Here is a 26293-nt window from a genome sequence, read left to right as displayed (position 1 = left end):
TCTAAAATCAACAAGATTAAATTCAGTAAAGACAAATGCAAAGTACTGCACTTAAGGAGGTAAAATTAAATGCATATCTACAAAAATTGGGAATAACTGGCTAGGTAGAAGTACTGCTGAAAAGGATCTACAGGTTATAGTGCATCACACTGAATATGAATCAACAACGTGATGTAGTTGCAAAAAAGGTTAATAGATTCTGGGGTGTATTAAGAGGAATGTTGTATGTAAGACCCGGGATGTCATTGTCCCACTCCACTGGGCACTGGTGAGGCCTCAACTGAAGTACTGTGTCCAATTCTGGATGCCACGCTTTACGAAAGATTTGAACAAATTGGAGAGGGTCCAGAGGAGAGCAACAAAAATGATCAAAGGTTTGGAAAACCTGACCTATGAGAAAAGATTAAAAAACGTGGCATGTTTAGACTTGAGAAAAGAAGACTGAGGGAGGATCTGATAAATCTTTAAATATGTTAAAGGCTTTTTCAAAGAGGATGGTGATCAGTTGTTCTTTATGTCCACTGATGGTAGGACAAGAAGTAATGGGCTTAATTTGCAGCAAAGGAGATTTAGGTTAGAGATTTAAGAAAAACTTTCCTAGCAACGAGTTTCCAACTAGGGGTAGTTAAGCACTGGACTAGGTTTTCCAGGGAGATTGTGGAATCCCCATCACTGGAGGTTTTTAAGAACAGGTTGGACAAACACCTGTCACAAATGGTCTAGATTCGTTTCATTCTGCCTCAGTGCAGGGGGCTAAACTTGATGATCTCTTGAGGTCCCTTCCAGTCCTACATTTCTATGATTAATTTATCCTGTATTTGGTAGCTCAGGTAGCTCTTTCACTTCTAGTGATCTCGTAACAATAATAAATACAAAATATTCAGATAGAAGTGTGGTGTTTTTTTTCCAGTTGACAGAGTTCCTTTAAATTATCAGAGTGCCCATCGTGTACTCGGTACAAGAAGTATGGTCTCTGCCCTAAATGGTTTATTTAAATGCAAAATGTGAGCAAACATGAATGGTGGAATATCCCTTCAGTGTATAATCCCTGATCAGTAACAGGTAAGGAAACTTTTGAAATGACTTTCCTTTCCCTTTAGAGAGCAAGGCCTTGTGGTTAAAGCACAGGACTTGAAGTCAAGGGATCTGGGTTCTGTTTCCCAGCTCTGGCACTTCAAGTTATGAGCCAGTGATAACAATTATCTTTGTAAAGTGCTTTGAAATCATACCAGGAAAGGTGATTTCTGGAGCAAATCTCCACACCCCCCGGGTGTGTGCCGAGGTCCTCCAGACAGCAGAACCTGTGTGGATCATTTAAAGCCAGGGGAGTGCAAGTTTTGGGGAGGACTGTGCAGGACATGCACAATACCTATCTGACACGGAGCTCTGTTCTGGAGCAGTTCTCTGTCAAAGGAACAGTGGAGATAGCTCTGTGGATCCTTCTTCTCTGGATCTCTGGAGGGGGCATGTTAGGCCCATAGTAGCGTAAGTGACTTTACAGCTATTCAGCAGGCTTCCCACTACCGTGGAGAATGAGCACACAACCCAGTATTCAGGCTGTTTGCTGAATGGAAGGATGTGGGCCTACATGCTTTGTATCATAAGTGCCTTATAGCAGTAAAAGTAGTTTTGTTTTTAGGCCAAACCTATGCCCCAGCCCACGAGACATGGGCACCCATTATCTCTTCTTTCCCTGGAAAGATAATCCTTCACTCATGGATAGTTGGGAGCTCTCCAGATAGCCAGAAGCTCAGTTCTGCTAATCTTCACATACACTTCCCCACCCCCCCCTTTCCTAACTTGTGATCTTAGAGGCAGGAAAGTATGTGAGCCCCTCCTCCACCCCAGACCTTTCCCTCTCAGTATGTGAGCCAGGCTTCCTGTCATCCAGAACTAGAACAAACCTTCTCTGAGCCACTTACAGGAACTTCAGGCTTAGCTAGTCCAATGACTTTAATGAAACAGGATTTCAGTCGGGGACTTCCACCACCATCTGAGCTGTGAATTGCTGGCATGGACAGCATCAGAGGGAAGGAAAAAGCTGTGTTGGAATCCTTGGCAGGAGGAAACCCCTTGGGATCAGTGGAGCCTGTCAAAAAGCCCACGGGCAGGCTGATTATGCACAGCATGGCCATGCTTGGCCGGGAGTTTTGCTATGCAGTGGAAGCTGCCTTTGTCACCCCGGTGCTGCTCAGTGTGGGGCTGCCCAAGAGCCTCTACAGCCTGGTGTGGCTCATCAGCCCCATCCTGGGCTTTGTGCTGCAGCCTGTGGTGGGATCAGCTAGTGACCACTGCACCTCTGGCTGGGGCAAGCGGCGCCCTTACATCCTGGCTCTGGGCATTATGATGTTGCTGGGTATGGCTTTGTACCTCAATGGAGACATGATGGTCTCAGGTGAGTGAGCTGCATGTGCTGAGCGAATAGACAAAGCTCATCCTGCTTCTTGAACCAGAAAGAAAAGAGGTTTTTTTCTGTCTGTAAATAAAGGTGAGAACAGGAGCATCACATGACTAGGTCTCACTGAAAGAACTGAGGAACAACATGATCTTTTCCAGGTTCCACCCTAATGCTGCCTGTTATTTGCCAGATTGTTCTGTACTCTGTCTGTGCGAGTACAATTTATTGTATGTGGGTGCGGTTGCTTCAAAGTTCATCTCAATAATGTCCAGGCCCAGACAGATTTAAAGAGCTAACACATGACTCGTTTAATTTGACAGATTTTATTTGTATGGTTCAAATCTGACATCTGCAACTGAATAAGTATTGCCCTTCCCCACCTCCCTGCTCCAAAACCTCGAAACCAGAGTTGGTGTTATAGCAAATAAAGTCATTATTCATGCCTGTGTTTAATTCAGGAACGTGTAGTGCTGGTGAATAATAGATAAGAAACAACTCCTTGGGGATTATTTTGCATTGGAAATCTTGAGCAAAACTCTGTAAGAATAACATCCTAGAGGCGATTATGTTTCAGCTCAGGATGTAAGCTATTGAAGTTTAGCAGCCCAGGTGGAAAGCTACCTTTGCTATTATAATGGGTTATTCAGGAGAAGAGTTCATTTCTTGAAACTCGTGTCTGCTGTGCTGGTAGCTTTCCCTTGAGCTGGTTTAACTGGGATGTGTCTGCCTGTATGAAGATACTGTTTGCAGGCACTGAGGGAGAAATAAAATATCACTCTCACAATCACAGCTCTGTTGCATTTAGTCTATAAACTACTGCAAAGTAGGGAGGCTGTTGTAAAAGTCAGTTTATTTTTCTTTTTGCAGCTTTGAGCCCTGAGCGAGGCAAGCAGCGGACCTGGGCCATAGTCATAACCATGCTGGGCGTAGTGCTCTTTGATTTTGCAGCTGACTTTATCGATGGTCCCATCAAAGCATATTTATTTGATGTTTGCTCTCATCAGGATAAAGAGAAGGGTCTTCATTACCATGCTCTCCTCACAGGTATGCAGAGCCCCTTCTCTCACTCACTGTCTCTGGGGGCAGGGAGTGAGCGGTACGGTTTTTTCCTCTCACTGCACTTCTAATCTTCTTGAATGAACTGATCATCTGATCCTATGCCTCAGTCACGAGTGATTTGTTGCTGGGCTTTTATTCTGGCAAAGGTCAGCTTGTGACTAGAGCTGCAGGGATTCTGCTGCCGAAAGCTCCAGGCATAGACTGAAAAGTGACATTTGCAAAAATTCCTACCTAGGGTTAAGGGTGACTGAACAAAGTTGTCCAACATTCTCCCTTCCCCACTTTTAAAAAAGACATATTGAGTTTTGCAGCCTGTTTTGATTCCTCCCATCTGGCCCCCCGCCCCCCGGCAAAAGTTAGTGAATATCATCTGGATTCAGTGTCCACAGAAGATAAAAGGAATAACACTCCTTTATTAAAAAGAGAAGGAGAGATGCCTAAGCTGCATTGATTGGACCCAAACTTTAGTGGTATTCAGATACAGGTTGGGGCCAACTTGTTATATAGATGTGAAAAGAAAAGGAGTACTTGTGGCACCTTAGAGACTAACCAATTTATTTGAGCATGAGCTTTCGTGAGCTGTACGAAAGCTCATGCTCAAATAAATTGGTTAGTCTCTAAGGTGCCACAAGTACTCCTTTTCTTTTTGCAAGTACAGACTAACACAGCTGTTACTCTGAAACTTATATAGATGTAGAGGCCAAGATGAAGTTAATAGATCCATACATTTTAAGGTCAAATCCAAATTTCCACAAATTTTGGGGGTGTTTGGGTCCAGGGTTTTGGTTCAGTTTGTTACATGTTTATTTTCTGTGTGAAATTCACTCATGGTGCAGAAGGACAGGGCAAGGCTCTCTGTTCCCCTTAAGTCCTGTGTTGAGGATACACAGGGGATCACAGAAAGTTGCCTGCACTAAAAGTGTCTCCAGCTAGCTCTGGATAGGCCAGTACGGAAGGGCTATGATAGGAGCTGACCAGGTGGTCTGTGGCATCTATGATTGTTGTTCAGTTCCTGAGGATGGAATAGTGGCTACTGGCAAAGATCCTGTGCCTGGAGCCCTGGCCCCTAGTTGGGGGGATTTCCTGCCCACCTACATTTTATTCTCATAGATCCTGATTACTTGGGCTTTTTGCAGATTAAGGGTATGTCTACACTACGGAATAAGGTCGAATTTATAGAAGTCGGTTTTTTAGAAATCGGTTTTATAAATTCGAGTGTGTGTGTCCCCACAGTAAATGCTCTAAGTGCATTAAGTGCATTAACTCGGCGGAGCGCTTCCACAGTACCGAGGCAAGCGTCGACTTCCGGAGCGTTGCACTGTGGGTAGCTATCCCACAGTTCCCGCAGTCTCCGCTGCCCATTGGAATTCTGGGTTGAGATCCCAATGCCTGATGGGGCTAAAACATTGTCGCGGGTGGTTCTGGGTACATATCGTCAGCCTCCCGTTCCCTCCCTCCCCCCGTGAAAGCAAGGGCAGACAATCATTTCGCGCCTTTTTTCCTGAGTTACCTGTGCAGACGCCATACCATGGCAAGCATGGAGCCCGCTCAGGTAACCGTCACCCTATGTCTCCTGGGTGCTGGCAGACGCGGTACGGCATTGCTACACAGTAGCAGCAACCCCTTGCCTTGTGGCAGCAGACGGTACAGTACGACTGGTAGCCGTCATCGTCATGTCTGAGGTGCTCCTGGTCGCCTCTGTGAGGTCGATCAGGAGCGCCTGGGCAGACATGGGCACAGGGACTAAATTTGGAGTGACTTGACCAGGTCATTCTCTTTAGTCCTGCAGTCAGTCCTATTGAACCGTCTTATGGTGAGCGGGCAGGCGATACGGACTGCTAGCAGTCGTGCTGTACCATCTTCTGCCGAGCAGTCATGAGATGTGGATGGCATGCAGTCCGTCTGCTGCCAGCCAAAGATGTAAAAGATAGATGGAGTGGGTCAAAACAAGAAATAGACCAGATTTGTTTTGTACTCATTTGCTTCCCCCCCCTCCCCTGTCTAGGGGACTCATTCTTCTAGATCACACTGCAGTCAAGGTGCAGCGAGGTAAATCTAGCCATGTATCAATCAGAGGCCAGGCTAACCTTCTTGCTCCAATAAGGACAATAACTTAGGTGCACCATTTCTTATTGGAACCCTCTGTGAAGTCCTGCCTGAAATACTCCTTGATGTAAAGCCACCCCCTTTGTTGATTTTAGCTCCCTGAAGCCAACCCTGTAAGCGCCCCTCCCAGCGTCAGAGCAATGGCAAACAATCGGGCATCTGAGAGTGCTGTCCAGAGCAGTCACAATGGAGCGCTCTGATGGGGCTAAAACATTGTCGCGGGTGGTTCTGGGTACGTGTCGTCAGGCCCCCGTTCCCTCCCTCCCTCCGTGAAAGCAAGGGCAGACAATCATTTCGCGCCTTTTTTCCTGAGTTACCTGTGCAGACGCCATACCACAGTAAGCATGGAGCCCGCTCAGGTAACCGTCACCCTATGTCTCCTGGGTGCTGGCAGACGCGGTACGGCTTTGCTGCACAGTAGCAGCAACCCCTTGCCTTCTGGCAGCAGACGGTGCAATACGATTGGTAGTCGTCCTCATCGTGTCCGAGGTGCTCCTGGCCGCGTCGGCTGGGAGCGCCTGGGCAGACATGGGCGCAGGGACTAAATTTGGAGTGACTTGACCAGGTCATTCTCTTTAGTCCTGCAGTCAGTCCTATTGAACCGTCTTATGGTGAGCAGGCAGGCGATACGGACTGCTAGCAGTCGTACTGTACCATCTTCTGCCAGGCAGGCAAGAGATGAGGATTGCTAGCAGTCGTATTGCACCATCTTCTGCCAGGCAGGCAAGAGATGGGGATGGCTAGCAGGCGTACTGTACCATCTTCTGCCAAGCAGCCATGAGATGTGGATGGCATGCAGTCCTTCTGCACCGTCTGCTGCCAGCCAAAGATGTAAAAGATAGATGGAGTGGGTCAAAACAAGAAATAGACCAGATTTGTTTTGTACTCATTTGCCTCCTCCCCTGTCTAGGGGACTCATTCCTCTAGGTCACACTGCAGTCACTCACAGAGAAGGTGCAGCGAGGTAAATCTAGCCATGTATCAATCAGAGGCCAGGCTAACCTCCTTGTTCCAATAACAACGATAACTTAGGTGCACCATTTCTTATTGGAACCCTCCGTGCAGTCCTGCCTGAAATACTCCTTGATGTACAGGCACCCCCTTTGTTGATTTTAGCTCCCTGAAGCCAACCCTGTAAGCCGTGTCGTCAGTCGCCCCTCCCTCCGTCAGAGCAACGGCAGACAATCGTTCCGCGCCTTTTTTCTGTGCGGACGCCATACCACGGCAAGCATGGAGCCCGCTCAGCTCACTTTGGCAATTAGGAGCACATTAACCACCACACGCATTATTCAGCAGTATATGCAGCACCAGAACATGGCAACGCGATACCGGGCGAGGAGGCGACGTCAGCGCGGTCCCGTGAGTGATCAGGACATGGACACAGATTTCTCTGAAAGCATGGGCCCTGACAATGCATGCATCATGGTGCTAATGGGGCAGGTTCATGCTGTGGAACGCCGATTCTGGGCTCGGGAAACAAGCACAGACTGGTGGGACCGCATAGTGTTGCAGGTCTGGGACGATTCCCAGTGGCTGCGAAACTTTCGCATGCGTAAGGGCACTTTCATGGAACTTTGTGACTTGCTTTCCCCTGTCCTGAAGCGCATGAATACCAAGATGAGAGCAGCCCTCACAGTTGAGAAGCGAGTGGCGATAGCCCTGTGGAAGCTTGCAACGCCAGACAGCTACCGGTCAGTTGGGAATCAATTTGGAGTGGGCAAATCTACTGTGGGGGCTGCTGTGATGCAAGTAGCCCACGCAATCAAAGATCTGCTGATATCAAGGGTAGTGACCCTGGGAAATGTGCAGGTCATAGTGGATGGCTTTGCTGCAATGGGATTCCCTAACTGTGGTGGGGCCATAGACGGAACCCATATCCCTATCTTGGCACCGGAGCACCAAGCCGCCGAGTACATAAACCGCAAGGGGTACTTTTCAATAGTGCTGCAAGCTCTGGTGGATCACAAGGGACGTTTCACCAACATCAACGTGGGATGGCCGGGAAAGGTGCATGATGCTCGCATCTTCAGGAACTCTGGTCTGTTTCAAAAGCTGCAGGAAGGGACTTTATTCCCAGACCAGAAAATAACTGTTGGGGATGTTGAAATGCCTATATGTATCCTTGGGGACCCAGCCTACCCCTTAATGCCATGGCTCATGAAGCCGTACACAGGCAGCCTGGACAGTGGTCAGGAGCTGTTCAACTACAGGCTGAGCAAGTGCAGAATGGTGGTAGAATGTGCATTTGGACGTTTAAAGGCGCGCTGGCGCAGTTTATTGACTCGCTTAGACCTCAGCGAAACCAATATTCCCACTGTTATTACTGCTTGCTGTGTGCTCCACAATATCTGTGAGAGTAAGGGGGAGACGTTTATGGCGGGGTGGGAGGTTGAGGCAAATCGCCTGGCTGCTGGTTACGCGCAGCCAGACACCAGGGCGGTTAGAAGAGCACAGGAGGGCGCGGTACGCATCAGAGAAGCTTTGAAAAACAGTTTCATGACTGGCCAGGCTACGGTGTAAAAGTTCTGTTTGTTTCTCCTTGATGAACCCCCCCGCCCCTTGGTTCACTCTACTTCCCTGTAAGCTAACCACCCTCCCCTCCTCCCTTTAATCATTGCTTGCAGAGCCAATAAAGTCATTGCTGCTTCACAGTCATGCATTCGTTATTCATTCATCACACAAATAGGGGGATGACTACCAAGGTATCCCAGGAGGGGTGGTGGAGGAGGGAAGGAAAATGCCACACAGCACTTTAAGCACAGCACTTTAAAAGTTTACAACTTTAAAATTTATTGAATGACAGCCTTCTTTTTTTTGGGCAATCCTCTGTGGGGGAGTGGCTGGTTGGCCGGAGGCCTCCCCACCGTGTTCTTGGGCGTCTGGGTGAGGAGGCTATGGAACTTGGGGAGGAGGGCGGTTGGTTACAGAGGGGCTGCAGTGGCAGTCTGTGCTCCAGCTGCCTTTGCTGCAGCTCAACCATACACTGGAGCATACTGGTTTGGTCCTGCAGCAGCCTCAGCATTGAATCCTGCCTCCTCTCATCACGCTGCCGCCACCTTTGAGCTTCAGCCCTGTCTTCAGCCCGCCACTTACTCTCTTCAGCCCGCCACTTACTCTCTTCAGCCCTCCACCTCTCCTCCCGGTCATTTTGTGCTTTCCTGCACTCTGACATTATTTGCCTCCACGCATTCGTCTGTGCTCTGTCAGTGTGGGAGGACAGCATGAGCTCGGAGAACATTTCATCGCGAGTGCGTTTTTTTTTCTTTCTAAGCTTCACTAGCCTCTGGGAAGGAGAAGATCCTGTGATCATTGAAACACATGCAGCTGGTGGAGAAAAAAAAAGGGACAGCGGTATTTAAAAAGACACATTTTATAAAACAGTGGCTACACTCTTTCAGGGTAAACCTTGAAAGTTAACATTACATACATAGCACATGTGCTTTCGTTACAAGGTCGCATTTTGCCTCCTCCCACCGCGTGAACGGATTTTGGTTGAATGCCAGCAAACATACACTGCAATGCTTTGTTCTACAGTGATTCCCCAGTACGTGTTGCTGGCCTGGAGTGGTAAAGTGTCCTACCATGAAGGACGAAATAAGGCTGCCCTCCCCAGAAACCTTTTGCAAAGGCAGAACCGCAAATGCCAGGGCAAAGTAATCCTTTCACATGCTTGCTTTTAAACCATGTATAGCATTTTAAAAGGTACACTCACCAGAGGTCCCTTCTCCGCCTGCTGAGTCCAGGAGGCAGCCTTGGGTGGGTTCGGGGGGTACTGGCTCCAGGTCTAGGGTGAGAAACAGTTCCTGGCTGTCGGGAAAACCGGTTTCTCCGCTTGCTTGCTGTGAGCTATCAACAACCTCCTCCTCATCATCTTCTTCGTCCCCAAAACCTACTTCTGTATTGCCTCCATCTCCATTGAAGGAGTCAAACAACACGGCTGGGGTAGTGGTGGCTGAACCCCCTAAAATGGCATGCAGCTCATCATAGAAGCGGCATGTTTGGGGCTCTGACCCAGAGCGGCCGTTCGCCTCTCTGGTTTTCTGGTAGGCTTGCCTCAGCTCCTTCAGTTTCACGCGGCACTGCTTCGGGTCCCTGTTATGGCCTCTGTCCTTCATGCCCTGGGAGATTTTCAGAAAGGTTTTGGCATTTCGAAAACTGGAACGGAGTTCTGATAGCACGGATTCCTCTCCCCAAACAGCGATCAGATCCCGTACCTCCCGTTCAGTCCATGCTGGAGCTCTTTTGCGATTCTGGGACTCCATCATGGTCACCTCTGCTGATGAGCTCTGCATGGTCACCTGCAGCTTGCCACGCTGGCCAAACAGGAAATGAGATTCAAAAGTTCGCGGTTCTTTTCCTGTCTACCTGGCCAGTGCATCTGAGTTGAGAGCGCTGTCCAGAGCGGTCAGAATGGAGCACTCTGGGATAGCTCCCGGAGGCCAATACCATCGAATTGTGTCCACAGTACCCCAAATTCGAGCCGGCAACGTCGATTTAAGCGCTAATCCACTTGTCAGGGGTGGAGTAAGGAAATCGATTTTAAGAGCCCTTTAAGTCGAAATAAAGGGCTTCATTGTGTGGACGGGTGCAGGTTTAAATCGATTTAACGCTGCTAAATTCGATCTAAAGTCCTAGTGTAGACCAGGGCTAAGTCCCTTTCATCCATTACACATACCTAGATAGAAGCTGTTTGACAAAGAGCACAACTGTTAGTTATGTGCAAATGAAGACGTGAGTCTCTATAGCATGTACATTAAATGCATCCCTTCCTCTTTTAGGTTGTTTTTTCATATGACATAATAAGAGCCTAATTGCCAAATGCTGAGTTGTGCAGTTGCAAGTCTCATTTGTGAGTGATGCTGATCTGTGATGAAACAGACTCCAAATATTAATCTTATTCAATGCTGCACAAGAGGGAGGACCATTTTCCTCAAAAAAGACATTCTCAGCTTAATCATTATCATCTGTGATATTTCATGTGTCCAGAAGTATTTTAGGCTCAGATCAAGCAAGGATACAATCCTTGTGCCAAAAGGCACACAGTCTAAAGTCAACGTAACACAGTGAATAAGGGTTATAATCAGTCAAGGGAGGGAAAGGAAGGACAATGGTAACAGTAAGATCACATTATGGGGTAAGTAAGGGCATAGGAGGTCTGCCTGTATAGATCAGCTTGCAGGATCAGAGCCTTGTACTGTGTTAGCAAAACACATTTACCTTATGCTACTGATAATACTGTACAGTACTAAAAAAATAAGAGAATTTTAAAAATTCAAGGTAACTCCTGATCCTTTTGAAGTCAGCAGTAGCTTTGCTGTTGACTTCAGTGGAGACAGGATTTCATTTGCAACGTACTTTGAACTGCTTATGCTATTTATTTATTGTGGCAAGGCACCTTCTTGGTCTCACCAGACTCAGCTGTTTAGCCTTGGTGAGACGGGCTTGGGGTAAAACAGTCCCTCTTGGCTGCACAGGGGCAGTCCGCTCCTTCTCTCAGCCAGTCTTTTAGGTTGGTTTTTCTCCCTTATGGGACGGAATGCAACCTCCCCTCCTGGTGAGGCTTGCTGTTCCTTGCCTACTGGCAGCTTGACTCCCCCTCCCCCGCTTCTCCCAACAATAGAGGGTTTAAAAAAAGGTCTCAGGCAGCCCTTAGTTGGAATCAGCTGATCCTAATTGATCTCAGGGAACTCCCTTCTCAGCTGAACCTGATTGACCTGTAGTTACCCCCCCTTCTGGGATTCCTACCCCTCCTGGGACTGTTTTCTACCCTGCCCCCCCCCCCCCCCTTTGCAGCTGTCTGTCCTGAGTTTATCACATTATCTTTAGCCTTTTTCTCCTCTGGGATAATGAAAATCAGTGAAGTCGTTTTCACTTTTTGTTGATAGTCCCTTAAAGTTTTTGGTCTCAGTGCTAACATGTTTGGGATGTGAGGACTGCAAAAGAATGTTTATTTGTTTAAAAACTAGCTTCCTTTGGAATTTTTTTCCAAGGCAATATTTCTATTGATCTTAGGTTTTTCTGAAAGCTTGATTTACAAAAATTGTAGGCAGTAGTAGTAATAATCAAATAATTACATTCTGTGAAGCTTCTCATCTTCGAGCACATTACAAACATTAACTGATTCATGGAGACTCACTAATTACTAGGTATTGTCTCAGGAAAAAAAATGTGGTTTTTTTGGTTGAAATCATTTAACACAAAACTAGAGTAAAAGAAAATTCTACTCTGGATTTTAGCAGCCTCTAAAGAAAATAGACTCCTATCACACTACTCTGCAAAGGATTACACATTAATGTAACGGTACACAAATTTAAATGTTTACTCTGTCATTTTACAGAGTTTCTTTGCATACCTGCTCTTTCATTTTTGAGGAAATCTCTAGATTATTTTTTCTAACTTGAGTAGAGCAGAGGAGAAACCCCACATATTACAGTATCTAGCATATAGGAATATTGTAATGGTTAATGAGTTGGTGCATACTGGTGTTTTTTCTCTCTGGTTCAGATTAGTTAATATATTGTAGAGCTCAGTGTTGCCAGCCTTTACTCATACAGGCAATCCTTGCTCACACAGGCAGGCCATGGAAGTCAATGGGATTACTCATGTTAGTCAGAATTATTCACAGGAATGAGATCTGCAGGAGTCAATTTTGGTATTAAGAGCCAGACAGAATTCTAATTCCTCAATGATGATTAGGTTGAGATATTACAGTGTAAGATCGATCACAAGTTGGAGTACAGTCTCCCTTCTCCCATCCAGGAGTGGAGGGAAAATTAGTTAACTCGAGATGGACGTTTGTTCTTAGTAAAGGAAACATTGATTCCTTTTAACTGTGCACAGAATTGCCAACTAAAAAAAGGAAGGAGCGTTAATGAATGAATGGAAAAGCAGAACAGGCAGCAGAGAATATTAAACATCCCTGCTGTTTCACACTTTTCCATGGGTAAAGAATGAAAATATCTTTTACTCTCTCAGTATATATGGCAAAGATTAGTATGAATAATCTCTGGACCAGCATTTTTTCTTCTAATGTTACTGTATTTCTAGACAGGTTTCAGAGTAGCAGCCGTGTTAGTCTGTATCTGCAAAAAGAAAAGGAGGACTTGTGGCACCTTAGAGACTAACTAATTTATTTGAGCATAAGCTTTCGTGAGCTACAGCTCACTTCATCGGATGCATGCAGTGGAAAATACAGTGGGGAGATTTTATATACATAGAGAACTAGACACGCAGTTACATGCCCTGTATCAGGTCTGAATCCATTTAAAAAAGGGTAGAGATACAAATAGATATGAAGGCCCTAAGCCTGCACTGGGATCTGCTTCGATCTGACTCCTCCTATGTGGAGTCCCAATAAGCTCAGTAGGACTCTCATACGGGCAAAGGAGCCTCTGACTGAATCCTGATGAAGGATCCAGCGTAGATACATTAGAAAGGAAAAATAACGAGGAGTACTTGTGGCACCTTAGAGACTAACAAATTTATTTGAGCATAAGCTTTCGTGGGCTAAAACCCACTTCATCAGATGCATGGAGTGGAAAATACAGTAGAAAGATATATAGAGAGAGAGTACATGAAAAGATGGGGGTTGCCTTACCAATTTTAATAAGACAATTCAATTAAAGTGGGCTATTATCAGCAGGAGGAAAAATCACTTTCGTAGAGGTAATCAGGGTGGCCCATTTCAAACAGTTGACAAGAAAGTGTGAGTAACAGTAGGGGGGGAAATTAGCATGGGGAAATAGTTTTTAGTTTGTGTAATGACCCATCCACTCCCAGTCTTTATTCAGGCCTAATTTGATGGTGTCCAGTTTGCCAATTAATTCCAGTTCTGCAGTTTCTCGTTGGAGTCTGTTTTTGAAGTTTTTTTGTTGAAGAATTGCCACTTTTAAGTCTGTAATTGAGCGTCCAGGGAGGCTGAAGTGTTCTCCGACTCGTTTTTTAATGTTATAATTCTTGACATCTGATTTGTGTCCTTTTATTCTTTTCATAGAATCATAGAATATCAGGTTTGAAGGGACCTCAGGAGGTCATCTAGTCCAACCCCCTGCTCAAAGAAGGACCAATCCCCAACTAAATCATCCCAGCCAGGGCTTTGTCAAGCCTGACCGTAAAAATATCTAAGGAAGGAGATTCCACCACCTCCCTAGGTAACGCATTCCAGTGTTTCACCACCCTCCTAGTGAAAAAGTTTTTCCTAATATCCAACCTAAACCTCCCCCACTGCAACTTGAGACCATTATTCCTTGTTCTGTCATCAGCTACCACTGAGAACAGTCTAGATCCATCCTCTTAGCAAAGCTTTTGACACGGTCTCCCACAGTATTCTTGTCAGCAAGTTAAGGAAGTATGGGCTGGATGAATGCACTACAAGGTGGGTAGAAAGCTGGCTAGATTGTCGGGCTCAACGGGTAGTGATCAATGGCTCCATGTCTAGTTGGCAGCCGGTATCAAGTGGAGTGCCCCAAGGGTCGGTCCTGGGGCCGGTTTTGTTCAATATCTTCATAAATGATCTGGAGGATGGTGTGGATTGCACTCTCAGCAAATTTGCGGATGATACTAAACTGGGAGGAGTGGTAGATACACTGGAGGGGAGGGATAGGATACAGAAGGACCTAGACAAATTGGAGGATTGGGCCAAAAGAAATCTGATGAGGTTCAATAAGGATAAGTGCAGGGTCCTGCACTTAGGACGGAAGAACCCAATGCACAGCTACAGACTAGGGACCGAATGGCTAGGCAGCAGTTCTGCGGAAAAGGACCTAGGGGTGACAGTGGACGAGAAGCTGGATATGAGTCAGCAGTGTGCCCTTGTTGCCAAGAAGGCCAATGGCATTTTGGGATGTATAAGTAGGGGCATAGCGAGCAGATCGAGGGACGTGATCGTTCCCCTCTATTCGACATTGGTGAGGCCTCATCTGGAGTACTGTGTCCAGTTTTGGGCCCCACACTTCAAGAAGGATGTGGATAAATTGGAGAGAGTCCAGCGAAGGGCAACAAAAATGATTAGGGGTCTGGAACATATGAGTTATGAGGAGAGGCTGAGGGAGCTGGGATTGTTTAGCCTGCAGAAGAGAAGAATGAGGGGGGATTTGATAGCTGTTTTCAACTACCTGAAAGGGGGTTCCAAAGAGGATGGCTCTAGACTGTTCTCAATGGTATCAGATGACAGAACGAGGAGTAATGGTCTCAAGTTACAGTGGGGGAGGTTTAGATTGGATATTAGGAAAAACTTTTTCACTATGAGGGTGGTGAAACACTGGAATGCGTTACCTAGGGAGGTGGTAGAATCTCCTTCCTTAGAGGTTTTTAAGGTCAGGCTTGACAAAGCCCTGGCTGGGATGATTTAACTGGGAATTGGTCCTGCTTTGAGCAGGGGATTGGACTAGATGACCTTCTGGGGTCCCTTCCAACCCTTATATTCTATGATTCTATGATTCTTTGGAACCCCCTTTCAGGTAGTTGAAAGCAGCTATCAAATCCCCCCTCATTCTTCTCTTCCGCAGACTAAACAATCCCAGTTCCCTCAGCCTCTCCTCAAAAGTCATGTGTTCCAGTCCCCTAATCATTTTTGTTGCCCTTCGCTGGACGTTTTCCAATTTTTCCACATCCTTCTTGTAGTGTGGGGCCCAAAACTGGACACAATACTCCAGATGAGGCCTCACCAATGTTGAATAGAGGGGAACGATCACGTCCCTCGATCTGCTGGCAATGCTCCTACGTATACATCCCAAAATGCCATTGGCCTTCTTGGCAACAACGGCACACTGTTGACTCTACTGTTTTGCGTAGAGACTATCCAGTTTGGCCAATGTACATGGCAGAGGGGCATTGCTGGCACATGATGACATATATCACATTGGTAGATGTGCAGGTGAACGAGCCCCTGATAGTGTGGCTGATGTGGTTAGGTCCTATGATGTTGTCCCTTGAATAGATATGTGGACAGGGTTTGCTGCAAGGATAGGTTCCTGGGTTAGTGTTCTTGTTGTGTGGTGTGTAGTTGCTGGTGAGTATTTGCTTCAGGTTGGGGTGCTGTCTGTAAGTGAGGATTGACCTATCTCCCAAGGTCTGTGAGAGTGAGGGATTGTCCTTCAGGATAGGTTGTAGATCCTTGATGATGCGCTGGAGAGGTTTTAGTTGGGGGCTGAAGGTGATGGCTAGTGGCGTTCTGTTACTTTCTTTATCAGGCCTGTCCTGTAGTAGGTAACTTCTGGGTACTCTTCTGGCTCTGGCAATCTGTTTCTTCACTTCAGCAGATGGGTATTGTAGTTTTAAGAATGTTTGGTAGAGATCCAAGAATGCTTGGTAGGTATTTGTCTCTGTCTAAGGGATTGGAGCAAATGTGGTTGTATCTTGGAGCATGGCTGCAGACAATGGATCATGTGATGTGTCCTGGATGGAAGCTGGAGGCATATAGGTAAGTATATTGGTCAGTAGGTTTCCAGTATAGGGTGGTGTTTATGAGGCCATCGCTTATTTGCACTGTAGTGTCCAGGAAGTGGATCTCTTGTGTGACTGGTCCAGGCTGAGCTTGATGGTGGGATGAATATTGTTGAAATCCTAGTGGAATTCCTCAAGGCTTCTTTTCCATGGGTCCAGATGATGAAGATGTCATCAGTGTAGCGCAAGTAGAGTAAGGGTGTTAGGGGACAAGAGCTGAGGAAGCATTGTTCTAAGTCAGCCATAAAAATGTTGGCATAATGTTGGGCTAAATTCATTGATGTTTACGAATGCATTGAAATTCCCAGAAGGAAGGCCCTTAAAGAAGTGAAAATGTAATTTATTTGTTTGTGGGTTTGAACCTGGCACCTTCAGTTCTTAACCCAAGTCTCCACTGCTTGAAGTCAGTTTAATTTCTTGTTATTCTTACACAGGTGAAATTCTGGCATTACTGAAGTCAATGGAAAAACTCCCACTGAATTCAGCAGGGCCATGATTTCACTCAATGTGTCCGTCCCTGTTAGTGTTACCACATTAGCTCCAGAAGAGGCGGTTCTTGCTTTTAGCTCTGAAGATCTTGGTTTCAAACCCGGCTGCTGTCCCAATTAAATCATCTTATTTATTTCTGTCATAAATATAAAGGGAAGGGTAACTACCTTTCTGTCCACAGTGCTACAAAATCCCTCCTGGCCAGAGGCAAAACCCTTTCACCTGTAAAGGGTTAAGAAGCTAAGATAACCTCGCTGGCACCTGACCAAAATGACCAGTGAGGAGACAAGATACTTTCAAAGCTGGAGGGGGGTGGGAACAAAGGGTCTGTCTGTCTGTGTGATGCTTTTGCCGGGAACAGATCAGAAATGCAGCTCAGAACTCCTGTAAAAATTTAGTAAGTAATCTAGCTAGAAATGCGTTAGATTTCTTTTGTTTAATGGCTGGTAAAATAGTTGTGCTGAATGGAATGTATATTCCTGTTTTTGTGTCTTTTTGTAACTTAAGGTTTTGCCTAGAGGGATTCTCTATGTTCTGAATCTGATTACCCTGTAAGGTATTTACCATCCTGATTTTACAGAGGTGATTTTTTTACCTTTTCTTTAATTAAAAGTCTTCTTTTAAGAACCTGATTGCTTTTTCATTGTTCTTAAGATCCAAGGGTTTGGGTCTGTGTTCACCTGTACAAATTGGTGAGGATTTTTATCAAGCCTTCCCCAGGAAAGGGGGTATAGGGCTTGGGGGGATATTTTGGGGGAAAGACGTCTTCAAGTGGACTCTTTCCCTGTTCTTTGTTTAACACACTTGGTGGTGGCAGCGTAGGGTTCAAGGACAAGGCAAAGTTTGTACCTTGAGGAAGTTTTTAACCTAAGCTGGTAAGAATAAGCTTAGGGGGTCTTTCATGCTAGTCCCCACATCTGTACCCTAGAGTTTAGAGTGGGGAAGGAACCTTGACAATTTCAATAAAAATCAAAAACTGAAAGGGAGACTAAACACACATGTAGATCTAAGTGCCTGCGTGCCACAGGGCATGAAGTAGCAGCTGCCAATACAGCCTTTATTTTAATGGGTGGTTTTTGTTTTCTCCTTTGTTAGCTGTGTGGTGTGACTGCCTGTGTGGTAGCAAAATGCAGTGGAACGAAGCGGCTGCTGGAGCAACAACTGATTATTAAAAACGTATCCTCGCACTTCTGCAACTAACTCACCGTTTAGGAATGTGATGGATACAATGCTTATTGTGCTAGTATTAGATTTAATTCAGATCATGGCACTCTCAGTCTACAGGACTGGGGCTGAATGGACCACAGGGAATGATCTCCCATCTCAGCCTCTTGAAATTCTCCCTCCAAATCAGGCTTGAAGAACATTGGGGTGGGGTGTGAGGGAGCCTGTACTGCTTATGGGAGGACTTTGTACCCAGGGCTGTCAATTCAGCATCTCTTATGAACATTAAATCATTTCATTTTTTAAAAACAACAACAAGCTATTGTGTAAGCACTTGGATTTCTATATCCAGACGAACTAGAATTTAGGAAGCTGTTTCATGTCATGACTCGATAACTATCTATGCCAGGGTGTGAATGAGTCCAGAGCCCATGGCCTTGTGGTTGCAGTCTCTGGCGGTCACCCCACCTCATGGTTGCAGTGTCTGGTGGTCACCCCGCCTTGTGGTTGTAGTCTCTCATGGTCACCCCACCTAGCGGTTGCGCTAGGGGAGTAGGGGAACCTTGGCCCTTCTGCTCCACCAGGTTCCAATCCAGAGCCCTGCAAGGCCTGTCCCATGCCTTTTACCCTGGGGTGCCTCCCTGAGTCACTTCCTAGCTCCCCCTTCCCTGCAGCAGGCTGCAGTTTGTCCTGGCAAACCTCATGTCCTACCTCATGGGTTGCCCACCCATCTCCGGCCCATAAGAGCTACTGCCCCCTGACGCTCCTCCTCCCGGTCTGAGTCTGGCTGCGTCATCCTCCAGAGCTGGTCCTTCCCCCTGTTCTGTTCACCCCCAACTGAGCTGGCCAGCTCCCCTTTAAACCCACTCACCACCAACGGAGGAGTGGGGCCTCCTGAGCCCAGAACTGCTCTTGAATCCTTTGCTGTCCCAGTCACCCAGGGATTCACTAAAAGCTCTAATTTCTTGTGATGCCGGGAATTCCCTCATAGATATTGTGACATCTTAATAATAATTCTTCAGTAACTTATTAGAGGTTAGGTTTTTGCTTTGTTTTTACTAAATGACAGTGGAGTTTTCTTTCTTTCTCTCTCCAGGTCTGGGTGGTGCCCTGGGTTACCTAACAGGTGCTATGGACTGGGGGAATTCTGTACTAGGAAGATTTTTGGGATCGGAATTCCAGGCGATGTGCATCATTGCGGCTTTGGTTTTCCTAATCTGTCTTACTGTACACTTGTGCAGCATTCCCGAAGCCCCTCTCAGAGATGACAGTACAGAAACTAAGCTCTTGCTGAAAGTGGATGGACCCTCTGCGTATGGTTCCATCGAGAGTGTCAACAATGGTTATCTAAAACCAGGATATGCTGAAAAAAAGACTTTATCTGAGTTGGGGAAATCCACCGAAACACCACAGACACAGGTAATTGTTTTGTAGCCTGTAACATTCCATTTGGGGAAGGTCATAGCCATACTACAAGCCTGGAGCCTATGATGCAATGGCAGGTGACGTGATCAGCAAGACCCTCAGGTCCTCTAGAAAAGTAACATGGAAGCAGTAACATTCTTCTAGAGATAGTTACTTTTCTTCAGTTTGTCATCATCAGCCAGATTGGTGAAAACTACAGGACAGGCAGCATTGTTTAGTGCTTAGGGAAGGCAACTGAGGAGCAGGAAATCTGGGTTTTCTATTCTAGACCCTTCCATGGATTAATTATATAAGATCAGGCAAATTTCTTAGCCACTGTTTCCCAATATTTCTCCAGATGGGGTTAGCAATATACCACTTCATAATGAGCTTTAACACCATACTGTGTAGAAAGAACTAGAAACCCAGCTGCGCTCCAATACCTATGAACAGCTCCTGTTGAAGTCAATGGCACATACACATGGAAGCACCAAAGGCAAAATACCTGTGTTCACTGCTCTAATTAAGTATGGTATTCAGATCTTGGAAAAGTAAATCCTGGCAATACTGATTGTGTTGTAATTGCTCCTCAATCAGACACACCACCTGTGAGTCAGTGGCAAACAACTGGCTGCTGCGTTTTGTTACTTAGGGGCTTTATCCCTATCCCTTCTCCAGTGTTCCCCAGGCGGGAGCAGGTGCTGAAGGGTTGTAAATTGGCACCTGCATTTTGTACATTGCATTGAGGCATTTTTTCAAGCCAAGGCAACTGGGAAAATCGGTGAGATGATTCTCTCTGAAAACCATGGGACCATTGTATCTCCAGCATAATGCTAGCCAAGGGAGACAGGCAGGCTTTTGTTTTTGCTGTTACATTGACTACAAGTGTTCAGAATCCTCATTGCATTCTTGTGGTACCGTAGGAAAATGAAATGCTCATCTGTGTGTTTGTTCCTAACCACGGGTACTGAGTTAGTGAGCTGCTTGTTTTGCTTCCATTCTGTGTAAGTGTCTCTGGTTTAAATCTTTGGAAACTAGCTAAATCCTGTGGCCAAAATGTTCAGATCCGGGTGCTTAAAGTTAGGCACCCAAATCCTCATTTAGGTTCCTAAATAAAAGTGGCCTGATTTTAGGTGTATTACTACTTGTTTATATTCCACTAGCACCTTGAGGCCCCATTGTGCTAGGAACTGAATGAACATAGAATGGATGATAGGCCCTGTTTGGAGGGAAGACAAAAAGAAAGACAAACAACAAATAAGTAATTTGTCAGAATTATGGGACTTACACATTACAATGTCTCCCTGCTTTACCCCTGCCATCCCTTTAGCCCAGCTGCAGCAGTCAACATCCTTCACCACCATTGCTCACCAGAGTGTCCAAGGTGCCAAACACCCACCGCTCCCTTTGGCCACAGAAGTGCTCAGAAAGGGAGATTTATTGAGAATAGAGAAAGCGGGTCACGTAAGAACATAATAATCAAGCTGCATAATACAGCTAGCCTCTCACCACACAAGCTAATGCCAGTGAATCAATCACACATGATACTTCAGAAAAACCAACCTGTCTTTTCTTGCTGTTTCACTGTCTTCCTCTCTAACCATTCAGTTGAGCAGCTTGCCAGAGACCCAGATGCTGGTATTGAGGGTCTTGTGTCTCTCAGTGTCATCTTCCTTTCCTCAACCTGACTCATAGCATTCTTATGCATCTCATGTTTCTTTGATGTGCCTGGCTTAGCAGTATCAGTCCAGACACCCTCGCCTTGCCACAGATGTGTGTACCACTCCAGTGCCTCCCTAGAGACACATCTTCTGTCTGTCTCATGCCATATCCACTGAATGTTTTCCAAGTTCATTTACTACCACTGCTAAACCACTTAGCTTCCTATTGTTCTGTCCCCCTTTTATATTTTATTTCTAAACAAGCACCCCTTGAGGCTCATATTTGTTCTAGTCTAAGGACCATGCTCTTGCATATTTATTGTCTCTGCAAGAGGTATCAACCTGAAGCCAGGTTGGTGTGCTTTCAATGAGACAGGCTTGGATTATCTTTGCAATTCCCTCTTCAACTGATTTGTGTTCTATATCAAATATAAATTGACGTTGCTGAAAGCTTCTGTGAAAATTTGTGAGAGTTCAACACCGATCCTTGAACGACACTAAAAAAAACCCTACGTTTACAAAATTGGAAATACTATATAAACTAAAAAAGCACTTGCAAATTGCTTTATAAAGACCTTTCACTAAAAGAGAAGCAGTTCTGTTAACATAATTTTTGCAAAAAGCAATTACTTTGTTTTTTAAGGGCTACCAGTGAATTAGCTAATCTAATTAATGCTGGTGTGTTGTTCCAAGATTAGATACCTTAAAAGCAATCATAGACTTTCAGTATTTATTATGAATCTTTTGACTAAACTCATGGTTCTTCATGGTGATTGAACTGTGTCAAGGTTCCTTCCCCACTCTGAACTCTAGGGTACAGATGTGGGGACCTGCATGAAAGACCCCCAAGCTTATTCTTACCAGCTTAGGTTAAAAACTTCCTCAAGGTACAAACTTTGCCTTGTCCTTGAACCCTACGCTGCCACCACCAAGCGTTTTAAACAAAGAACAGGGAAAGAGCCCACTTGGAGACGTCTTTTCCCCAAAATATCCCCCCAAGCCCTACACCTCCTTTCCTGGGGAAGGCTTGATAAAAATCCTCACCAATTTGCATCAGTGAACACAGACCCAAACCCTTGGATCTTAAGAACAATGAAAAAGCAATCAGGTGCTTAAAAGAAGACTTTTAATTAAAGAAAAAGTAAAAGAATCACCTCTGTAAAATCAGGATAGTAAATACCTTACAGGGTAATCAGATTCAAAACATAGAGAATCCCTCTAGGCAAAACCTTAAGTTACAAAAAGACACAAAAACAGGAATATACATTCCATTCAGCACAGCTATTTTAACAGCCATTTAACAAAAGAAAATCTAACGCATTTCTAGCTAGATTGTTTACTAATTTTTTACAGGAGTTCTGAGCTGCATTTCAGATCTGTTCCCGATAAAAGCATCACAGACAGACAGACCCTTTGTTCCCCCCCCCTCCAGCTTTGAAAGTATCTTGTCTTCTCATTGGTCATTTTGGTCAGGTGCCAGCGAGGTTATCTTAGCTTCTTAACCCTTTACAGGTGAAAGGATTTTGCCTCTGGCCAGGAGGGATTTTATCGTTCTGTATACAGAAAGGTGGTTACCCTTCCCTTTATATTTATGACAAACTGTTATAATATGAATTAGACATCTGGACTGAATGCTTGTCCTCCAACTCGTTGCCAGATCGTTTAGGGCCTGCTTCTGTAACCCTTAGCCATAATGAGTAGCACTTATCCCCATGAATAATCCCATTGACTTCAAATTGATTTCATTGAGACCTGCTGAGTGTTTGGTGCTTTCGAAAAACAGGTCACATTTAGGTGCATGTGATGGGGCCCCATGGCTCCTGTCCTCTCTGCTTTGCACAGACTGCTCAGAGACCTTTTCTATAAAAGATACCACGGTGCAGTTTATTTAGTGTTTCACTCCACCATCTTTCACATACTACTGCAGTCACTGTATTTTACAATGGTATCCAGCTTTGCCAACCCTTCTGCAAAAGGTGGGGGAGAGGGGAAGATGTCTCCTCCCCAAGAACTCCCATTTGCCTGCCACCCCGCCCAACCATTCACATGAAAGGGCAGATTTTGGCCCACTTAAGTTTTTTAATTAGCTACAAAGATTTCAGGAGAAACATAAGTGAGGGAAAGATTATTTTAGCCAAACCTAATTGCCTAACCTTTGGCTGTTTGGTAAATTCATGGGTTTTATTATTTAGTGCCCACCAATACAGTGCTCTGCATTGTACAAACAAATAAGCCACGGTACCGATGCCTATAACATAAAGTCTATTTCAGATTCACATAAAACAGTTTTTGTAGGTGGACTGTAAGAAAACCTCTCTTTGTAAATGGTCTTGTAGTTATGGCATTGGACTGGTACTCAGAAGATCTGGGTTCAGTTCAAGCTTTGCCACAAATTATGTAAGCTTGGGCCAGACATTTAATCTCTCTGTGCCTCAATTCTCCGTCTGTCAAATGGGATAATAATATTTCTTTCTCCCACCATTTGTCACCTCTTGTCTATTTAGAGCTAAATTGTGACACCTATGCTGAGTAGTATCTCACTCATTGGGTAGTTCCATTGGTTATTTGTGATATAAGACACTACTCAACACAAATAAGGTTAACACAATCTGCCCTTGTGTTGTAGGCTTTTCAGACCAGGGACTTTTTCTCATTGTGTACTTGTACAGTGCTTGAATGCACAATGGATCCGTGATCTCAGTTGGGGCCCTAGGTGCCACTGTAATACAAATAAATAGAGCTGTTCAGAAAAATGGTTTGTTTTTTCTTCCCCTATGGAACATTTTGAGTTTTGGGGAAAATATTTTGGCCAAACCCAAAATATTTAAATTTTGAACTGCCACCATGGTGCCTCATGGACACTGTAATTCAGGTACCCTGTGCTCTCGTTGTTTTCTATAAGCCAAGCTCCCTGGTTATACTTCATGTCCCATGAGGCATCGTGGTGTCCCCTCAAGGTGAGGTGATGTATACAGGCAACGTGGCAGCAATGTGTGATGGGAGCTGAAGTCTGGGTGGGGAGACCAGCCCATAGAGGAGAATGGGAACACCTGAGGCACCTGAACTACGACTCCCATGAGGCACCATTGTAGCATTTCACAATAGAAATATTTTGATTTTCAGATTAAACATTTCATTTTCTGCTATTCAGTTTTTCAAGGAAAAAGTGAATTCTGACACTTTGTGAAAAATTCCATTTAGTCGAAAACCCAATCTTCTGCTGAAAAACAGTTTGACAGAAAATTTGGAAATAAATAGTAATATTAATATCAAGAAAGACTTTACCGTATTGGGCTACTCCAGCTCCCATCAAAGTCATTGTGAGTCTGTCCATTGACTTCCTTAAATGCCAGCTAACCAATGCACTAGTTCTGCTGATACCAAATAGAAAAGAAAGGTACAAATATGTAGTTACTGACCTTAACAAAGGGACCGTCAAGATTGCAGTGACCCTTCCTAGTGAAACAAACGGAAAAGGCCCAGAACTGAAAAAAGCTGAGGTCTTGCTGACCTGCTGTCAGCTGTTTTGTTAGTTTTCAAAGCAGCAACCCTGTTGTTGTTGTTTGTTGTTAATTGCTTCCTTCTAGGTTCAGACACGGATGACCATTAAATGCCTCCTGAAGGCAGTTTTAAGCATGCCTTCCCACTATCGCTGTCTGTGCATCAGCCACCTCATCGGGTGGACAGCTTTCCTTTCCAACATGCTCTTCTTCACTGACTTCATGGGACAGGTAAGATATGTACACATCTCCTCACATCCCCCCAAAATAATCTTCTCATGGGATTGTTTTAAGCACTTGCCTATGCTATGACAATGATGTCAGGGTCAGTAACTGCTAGAACAACTGACTGAGAGTTTTGTAAAGGACAGATGAATGCCCTCAGGTCCTCATTATAGAACTAGATCTGTCAGGTAGCAGAGGGGGAGGGAGGAAAGCCCTCCTGCCTTTTGATGCACATTTGGCTACAAGAGATGAAATAATGATTTTAATCATGTTTCCTGGAACTTGCAAGGACATCCGTTCCCATGTGACTATTTAGAACAAAGCACAGAGATCTGTTGCAAACACACCCGTTCTCTGCTTTGACTGTAAGGCTGTTCACTGAAGGTGTGCTAATTAGAGACCTGCTGCTGCTTTGTAATAGGCTCTGCTGTGGTGCACTGGAGTAGCAGTCACCATGTGCACCCTTCATCTGGAAGCACAACAGAAAAGCTTCTCTACGGCAGTACAACCCTCTGCAGCTCAGCCCTCTTGCCCCCTTTATGAACAGGCTTCCCCTGCCATGTCCTCTAGACTGTGCTGTGATGCCTTCTCTGGAGCATGACATCATCTCCTTGCCATCAGTGATTCCTTCCCTTCAGGGCCCCTGGGGCTCTCCCTTCCTCCAAGCAGTTTCCAAACCAGGGGCTCCCCGTGCTCTACCCTACCCATGTGGTTCTCCTGTCTTCTTGCCTCTCTGGTCCCAGCTGCTTCTTTTCAGTCAGGCTCCTGACTACACCCCCAGCAGCCACTGCCCTTCCCACTGCTTATCCCAACACCTCCCACCCAGCAGCCTGTTTTCTTCTGGCCCCCAACCATTTGCTAGGTATCACTAGGGGAGAGGGAGTGTGAGTTTCCCAGGGAATGTGCATGTGAATATACGGCAGCATGGGAGAGAATGGGTGAGAGGTGAATAAGAGAATGAGTGTGACAGAGAATGAATGGAAGGAAGAGTATGTATAGGTGAGTGAGTGTAAGGATGAGTCTGAGAGAGAGAATGAATGACTGCAGCAGAGAGGGACTGAGAATGACTGACTGTAGGCAAGTGAAGGGAGATAAGTGGTTGAAAAAGGGGAGGGACAGATTGGGAAGAGAGGAGGGGAGGAGGACAAGGAAGAAAGGAAGCAAAAGGCAAAGTGAGAAAAAGGAGAAAACAGAGCCTTAGAGAACAGATAATCCAGAGAGAAGAGGAGGGCAACAGGAAGGGTGGGACACAAGGCAAGTCTGAGAAGGACTGTGGGGAGCTAGCTGAGGGAGATAAGGAAAAGGGAGAGGAACTTGAGAAGAGGAAGAGAGAGATGGTGGAAATCTGGGAGGGAAGGAGAGTCTCAGTGGGTGGGAAGAGGCAAGAACAGGTTAGAAAATAATAGGGAGGGAAATGGAAAATGGAAATGAGAAGGGAAAGAAGAAAAGAAAAACAGAGTGCATGGTCGTGCACAGCTTGAAGGCTACAGAGAGTTGTGTGATTGGTCTCTAGTTCTCTCCCTGCCTGAAGTGTATTAGGTCCTACACTGGGAACTCAGGTTCCTTTGGACCTGAGACTCTACGTGAATGCAGAGCACTCACCTGCACTTTGTGTATTTCAGATAGTATACCACGGAAATCCTTATGCACCACATAACTCCACCGCTTACCTTACCTATGAAAGAGGAGTAGAGATTGGATGTTGGGGCATGTGCATCAATGCAATTTCTTCATCGCTCTATTCCTGTAAGTACCTGGGAATGTACTCTGGCAGTGTGTTTTAGAGTGGGTTTGATACTGTACATCGTTTCCCATGTTTAAAAAAAAAATCTACTTTGTGCAGT

General features: G+C 45.4%; 1 protein-coding gene across 1 annotated transcript in view; it reads left to right on the top strand.

The window, feature by feature from the left end:
• The first annotated feature begins 1879 nt into the window (after positions 1 to 1879).
• Positions 1880 to 26293, top strand: part of SLC45A2 (solute carrier family 45 member 2) — a 39891-nt gene continuing 15477 nt past the window's right edge. Inside the window, exons 1-5 of the mRNA XM_048850456.2 lie at positions 1880 to 2395; positions 3266 to 3442; positions 18756 to 19078; positions 24312 to 24455; positions 26072 to 26195. Of these exons, the coding sequence (XP_048706413.2) occupies positions 2014 to 2395; positions 3266 to 3442; positions 18756 to 19078; positions 24312 to 24455; positions 26072 to 26195 (1150 nt within the window). The 5' untranslated portion in view covers positions 1880 to 2013. The remainder of the gene's footprint in view (positions 2396 to 3265; positions 3443 to 18755; positions 19079 to 24311; positions 24456 to 26071; positions 26196 to 26293) is intronic.

This window comes from Caretta caretta, chromosome 5 (genome assembly GCF_965140235.1).
Source record: "Caretta caretta isolate rCarCar2 chromosome 5, rCarCar1.hap1, whole genome shotgun sequence".
Taxonomy (NCBI): Eukaryota; Metazoa; Chordata; order Testudines; family Cheloniidae; genus Caretta; species Caretta caretta.
The sequence above is the reverse complement of the archived record's forward strand: the minus strand, read 5'-3'. Positions and strand labels throughout refer to the sequence as shown.